Here is a 6511-nt window from a genome sequence, read left to right as displayed (position 1 = left end):
TTATATATGCCCCACATTTTAGCCTGATCCAAAGATTTTGTTGTACTCCCATTATCTAATTTTCCCTGTCAATTTTAATTGAAAAAAATTTAAAATTTCAGTAAGTGTGACACAGAGAACTATTTTTGCTTAAGGTTAGTTTATTGCGGTCCTTAAAAGTGTCATACAGACATGAGACAACAGTCAGTGTCTTCATGAATCGTGAACTCTCGCATATTTTAAATGAGTCCAATTTACTATAAAAATTACTCAGTTTTCATAAAAATACAATTTTAAACTACATAAATCTAATTATTATTATTATTTTTTGGAAGGTAACTAACTTAGAAAATTGTTCCAACTAAACGTCCACGTCCACGTCCACGCACACACTATGTGAGAATTCAATAAAACGAAAAAATGGCGCAAAGCGCAGCTAACAGAAGGATAAACTAGGCATTTAATAAAATAGAAAGGGCATATACGACATTGGCTCTCAACGCAGTTTAGCCCGGAACCGGAAGCCAAACCACCATCCCATTCAAAGACGTTTTCTCAGATACCGAAACACAACAAATTTGAAATTCCATCGTACCACCTACAGTAGCGACATATATTAATTTCTCTGTCTGCCAGAAGATCGGACGGCCCAGATCATCCCACACCGACCAATCTCAACCGTTTGATCAGATTCCCTTCCCTGGATCGGCGCAGAACAAAAATGAACCGGTCCAAATTTGTCGAAGACTGCATATTACAAAAATAAGACAACCTTCTTGCAACTAATTTCCTTTCTGCCACTTGCCCTTTTGTATTTTTTTTTTCTCAGCTTCGAGTTTCTCGGTGCAAAGCTTTTGTTGCTTTCTGCTTAATGGAAGGACCTTAAACTCTCTCTCTCTCTCTCTCACACCTTTGACCCTGTTTTTCTTTCTATACAGTTCGTGCATTTACTTGTAAAATTTCTTTAGGTACAATCGATCTTCTCTACTTCATTTGCTCCGCAACGGCTGCTCAGGTGCGTGTTTCATATTTTTTGTTGACTATTTTTCTGAGTGTGCTCTTTATGTATTTATAAATATATTAGGCTTCGGTTGAGCCGGTTTTGTCTTATTTCTTTTCAAATTTTACTTGAAATTTGTGGTTGTGAACACTGAGATCTTGTAGTTAGTGTGATTTTTTCCTTTTTCGGTAATTTTTGAATTTTATTTCTATCAACAATTTTGGAGCTCTCTTTTTTAGTTTCTTTTAGAAACTATTTTTTTTGTTTGGTTAAATTTTAACCTGAACCATGCTCATTGAAGTTCGAACCTCCCTTTTAGTTATTTTCTCTTTATTCTTTCTGTTTGGTTGCCGAGAAAGTGAGGAGAATAGAGTGGGAAAGGAAACAGATTTCAAGAAGTACAACAACTAAACTGTTTTTTTTTCTTTATTTTATTATTAAGAATACAAAAAAAAAAAATTAATTGTCTGAAGAAAACAAGTGAACAAGACTGAATGTGAATGCAGTTGACTTTTTAGCTGAAATACTCTAAATGTTTGCTTCAGTTTTCAAGCATGATAATAAACTACATGAAAGGCATTTTTTTTTCTTTTTTGTTGAAGTATTTTACTGCAGGCTTGAAAGTACTATGAACCGTGGAATCATTCTGTAGTCATTTTAGTCATTTTAAATTCATGAACATGCTTGCACTTAGACTTATTTCTGTGCTTTCTCAAGTAGTTTTTTTTTTCTCTATAATCTTGCTATGTTAAACAAGAAATTATTTCCTTAACGGTTGGCACGTGGCAAAGTTCAAACCTCCTTAATGGTTAGCAAATGTCAAAGTTCAATATATCTATTAATCTTTTCTGCTTTTGGTCTTGTCTAAGTACTTGATAACAAAGTCGCACAGACAAGTTTAGCGATTCAATTTTTACAGTCCATACATGCCTGTATTTTGTAATATTAAGAAGTTTCTCTCATTAACAAAGAAATAAAGCTGCAAGTTTGATCTGGAATATGTTCACGCTTAGCAGTTACTGGGCAATTTTTAAGTCTGATGTCTCCACCGCTGCTCCTCGGCGTTGAGGAGGAAGGGCAGAGCAATGTCTCTTTAATGGCCTCTTCGCCTTCTGACTGTATCTCCCAAAACGTCTCTGGGTTACAAGAACGGAACTATCTGGGTTTGTCAGACTGTTCCTCAGTTGACAGTTCTGCAGCCTCCAGCTTGCCAGTGGACAACAAGAACAAACTGAATTTAAAGGCTACAGAGTTGAGGCTTGGTCTTCCTGGATCTGAATCCCCCGAGAGAGAACCGGACCTTTCTTTACTTAGTTCAGGGAAGCTTGATGAGAAACCACTGTTTCCATTGCTTCCTTCTAAGGATGGAATCTGCCCTGGATCACAGAAGAATGTTGTTTCCGGAAATAAAAGAGGATTCTCGGACACCATGGATCGATTTTCAGAGGTGAAAAGTTCTGTCTATACTGAAAAGAATTGGATGTTCTCGGTTGGGCCTGATTCTGAATCTCCACAATCAGTGGGACAAGGGAAGTTTCCTGGTAATTCAGGAATGAATCCGATGGTAAGGCCCACTGGGGCTCAACAAGCCATAATGAAAGAGATGGCTCCAAATGCATTGGAACGGTCTCGCCCTGCCGCCAATGGAACACACAACAAGGCATCTGCTTCTAACAACAACATGAGTGCACCTGCTGCCAAGTAAGTGCAAATTTCTTAAAAGAGGCAAGCATCTGAAGGAACAGATACTATTGTGTACTGTGAAGCTTTTTATCCTAACTGGTTCCTTTATGTATCATTACAGGGCACAGGTCGTGGGTTGGCCTCCAATAAGATCATTTAGGAAGAATTCATTGGCAACCACTTCAAAGAACAATGATGAAGTAGATGGAAAACCAGGTCCTGGTGCTCTTTTTATTAAGGTTAGCATGGACGGGGCTCCTTATTTGAGGAAGGTAGATTTGAGAACATACACCAATTATGGGGAACTATCTTCTGCTCTGGAGAAGATGTTCAGTTGCTTTACAATTGGTAAGCTTTTGATGTTCTCAATCTTGTGCCCATGTCATCGCAAATTGGAACGTTGGTCTACTGAATCTAATAAAAGTTAAAAAAAAAAAAATCCATGTTGGTGTGGATATGATTACTATGGTTTTATTATGATTTCAGGTCAATGTGGATCACATGAAGCACCAGGGAGGGAAATGCTGAGTGAGAGCAAGTTGAAGGATCTTTTGCATGGATCAGAATATGTGCTTACATATGAGGACAAGGATGGTGACTGGATGCTCGTTGGGGATGTGCCGTGGGAGTAAGATTCGATCTTCTTAATTTTTGTCTTCTCTCTCTATCTCTCTGTGTGTGTCTCAAAATTCTTTTCCTTATTCCTAGATTTCTATATTATGCAAACTTGTAAAACAGTAAACTCTTCTAGTGAAAGCTTTGAATGCATGTTGAATTGTACTTTATCTGAAGGGAGAATTGATTTTTTTCCCATCTGAGGTAGGGAGGGACATTTCAGTTTTGAATACTGGATCTGTGCTACTAGAGTTCCATTGGACAATTTTTCATTAAATAATGCAAATTAGATGTCATGCTAACGAGAACATAACAGTTGAGTTTAATCAAACTATTAAATATATGTTATCCTGTATTATTCTTTGCTTTCATATTATTGTAATTGAGTATAATGATCACTCGACCTTTTTTACTGAGAGAATGAGGTAGTAGTAGTACAAAGGAAAAGCTGTACAAGCTCTGGTTTAGAAGTTTAACCGCATTAGTTGAGCCATAAATTTGACTGTCTTATACTTTCAAAATTGGATCTTAGGTAATGGGTTGGATGATTTTTTATCTCAAGTATAGGATACATAATTGTGGACTTGATTATAATGGTTTGTTCTCTAGCTTTCTGCTAAATATAGAAAAATAAGAAGTATGGATATAGTTTGACCATCAATTATAGTACTTAATTTTTCCATGAACTGACTCATTACTGTCAAATTTATTTGTGATTTTGACATTAAGACTCTGGGTGTATTTATTTTATGATTATGGCAATTAAGAATATATTCTGGACATGCGGATTTAGTTTTGTAACTTGTGTTTCAAAGCTTATATGTCCATTACTTTGAGGTCTGAAGCAATTTGAAGTTGTTTACTTTCTAAAATAACAGTTTCTTTAAATTTCCTGCAAATTATGGCCTTCACCCAAAGCAAATATATCATGATGATTGCTCAACCGTGCTTTGGCTATATTATGTTATTTTTAAAAGTAATCTGAAGAGCAGCATTTTTAAAGTCCACTATAGGCCACCATTTGCATTTGGTTTCAGCTTGGGTACATTCTATTTTGTCTCATTCTTTGTTGTAATCTCTGCTGATACAGTTCTCATTACTTCAACCTAGAAGGATGACCAACGAATATGATGATGTAAATTTCAATTTGTAATCAGGGATGGATGTCTAATTTGTACTGATTTAGTAGAGTGGGTATTCAATATAAACTGCCAGGGTATATGCTTAAAATAAGTAGCTGAAACTGGATTTGAAACATTTTGCTGCTCAGCTCCAGGGTCTCTAAACCTACTTTGGGAAATATTTTTACATGATAAAAGATATATAGCCGTTGCTGTGGGTCAGCTGTCATGGTAATCTTTTTTGAAAATGGCTTTGGTGATTGGTTATTTTGTTGGAAAAGCTTTTATTATTTAATGATCCAATAGTATGAAATAGCTTATATGATTATTCAAGTTTTCTTTTCATTGATGATTCAAGTGTCTTAAATTAATCTGCATTGATTATCTTACATTTGTTAATAGTTAGTCCAAAGCCTAAAGTTCAAAGCATTTATGGTTGTTTGTTTTGTGAATGACTTGGTCCAAACTTAGTATAATAGGTGGATCTAGGGGGTGTTTTGTGAATGACTTGTTCCAAACTTGGTATAATAGGTGGATCTAGGGGGACTGGGAGGAGCAATTGCCCCTCTACCCTCCTTGAATTTCCTCCTATTGTGTTGGGTGCATGATTGGCAAGTGGAATGTTTCCCCAGTATGAAAGCTATCTTGTTATGTATTTGGTAATCAAATAAGTATGATGGCATTACAACTTCAAAACCATGGCATGATTGTTATTGTTTCTGCAAATTCAGGGTAACATTGGTTTATTGTTACATGAATCCCTTCCTGGACCTCCTGAGACAAGATCTTAGCTTCATCGCTTATTTTAGTTGTTTTGTGATGAATATTCCTGGCTGTGGCCATCTTCCTTGGATAGAAAATTTCTTTGGTGCAAATCCAGTTGACTAGTTAAACATGTCAGATTGAGTCTCTTTTCCTTAGTGGCCTTGTGCATCTCAGCTTTAACCCTTATTTGAATCTATTGCAGGATGTTTATTGATTCATGCAAGCGATTAAAGATCATGAAAGGTTCTGATGCCATTGGCTTAGGTGCGTTCTTTTAGTTTAATCCATCTATTGACTATTCTACTGGATGGTTGTTTAGTGTTCAAAATTGCATGATCACTTCTTCTTTGTGCTTTTGTGTGCATGCGTGCATGCACGAGTAGATAATTTATTTAACCTGTCTCGCATTAGAATGCATGCATTCTGATTGGATCGCACGGTTTCTGTTCAATTAAAACTCCTGTTCTCTTTAGTAAAATTTGGAAAAGAAAATGCTGTTTGTGGATCTGGAAGCTTTCATGATCTTCTTTTTAGGATACTTGTCTATATGGTGCGATAACATTCATAATTGGCAAGATTATAAACTTTGATGGTTGAAAGGCATAAATTTACCTCTGTTTTTTTCTTGCTTAATATTTACTGATTACCGGTCATCCAAATAAAATAGGTCTTTATCATAGAGCGGTATCATGTTATATATAAGAATTTTGACTTCAAAATTTCTTTAATTTGGTTACGATGCGTATCTGTAATTCCAGAGCCAATATCAGAAATATATTCCTTTTAGCTATCTTAGAATTCTAAGTACTTAACAGATCCTAGAACCTTGTGACTAAATGCTTTGACATCTTGATTGCTTTATCTATGTAGTATTTGCATCCTGATTAATTATTGTTTACAAGCCTTCAGTTGGCTTTAACTATCTGTTCGTCATATTCTACAGCTCCCAGGGCAATGGAAAAATCCAAGATCAGGAACTAGTGAATGTCTGTCTGGGATGGGGTGCCTTCTAGTTCATGCCTTTCATGGGTAGGAGGAGACTGGGTTGATGAAAAGTTAAAAAGGACAGGATGGCATGGGCAAGATGCAAGTTTGTGGTTTAGTTGTGTATCCTGTTTGTTTACATGAGGTTTGTGTTACTTTTTTAAGTTTGGAAGAAGTCTATGTTTATGATATGATTGTTGTAAAACCATGTTGAGATACTAAGAAAATTAGGATTCGTGGAGTTATATATCTATATAGTGACAGGGATCTTAATTTGTTAAGTAGTATTATTGTAGTAGACTAATGTGTGTTTTGATTGCCTTAACGACGATGGATTATGCTCTACTAGTTTCCTTTCAGAGAA

General features: G+C 35.9%; 1 protein-coding gene across 1 annotated transcript; it reads left to right on the top strand.

Moving 5' to 3' along the window:
- The first annotated feature begins 575 nt into the window (after positions 1-575).
- LOC102627489 (auxin-responsive protein IAA9) lies at positions 576-6511 on the top strand. Its single transcript, XM_006466306.4, has 6 exons — positions 576-994; positions 1996-2680; positions 2784-3010; positions 3149-3290; positions 5366-5427; positions 6107-6511. The coding sequence occupies exons 2-6, from the start codon at positions 2019-2021 to the stop codon at positions 6142-6144; spliced, it is 1131 nt and encodes a 376-aa protein (XP_006466369.2). The 5' UTR covers positions 576-994; positions 1996-2018; the 3' UTR covers positions 6145-6511.

Source organism: Citrus sinensis, chromosome 7, assembly GCF_022201045.2.
Source record: "Citrus sinensis cultivar Valencia sweet orange chromosome 7, DVS_A1.0, whole genome shotgun sequence".
In the NCBI taxonomy this organism is placed as follows: Eukaryota; Viridiplantae; Streptophyta; class Magnoliopsida; order Sapindales; family Rutaceae; genus Citrus; species Citrus sinensis.
This window is presented reverse-complemented; position numbering and strand designations above follow the sequence as displayed.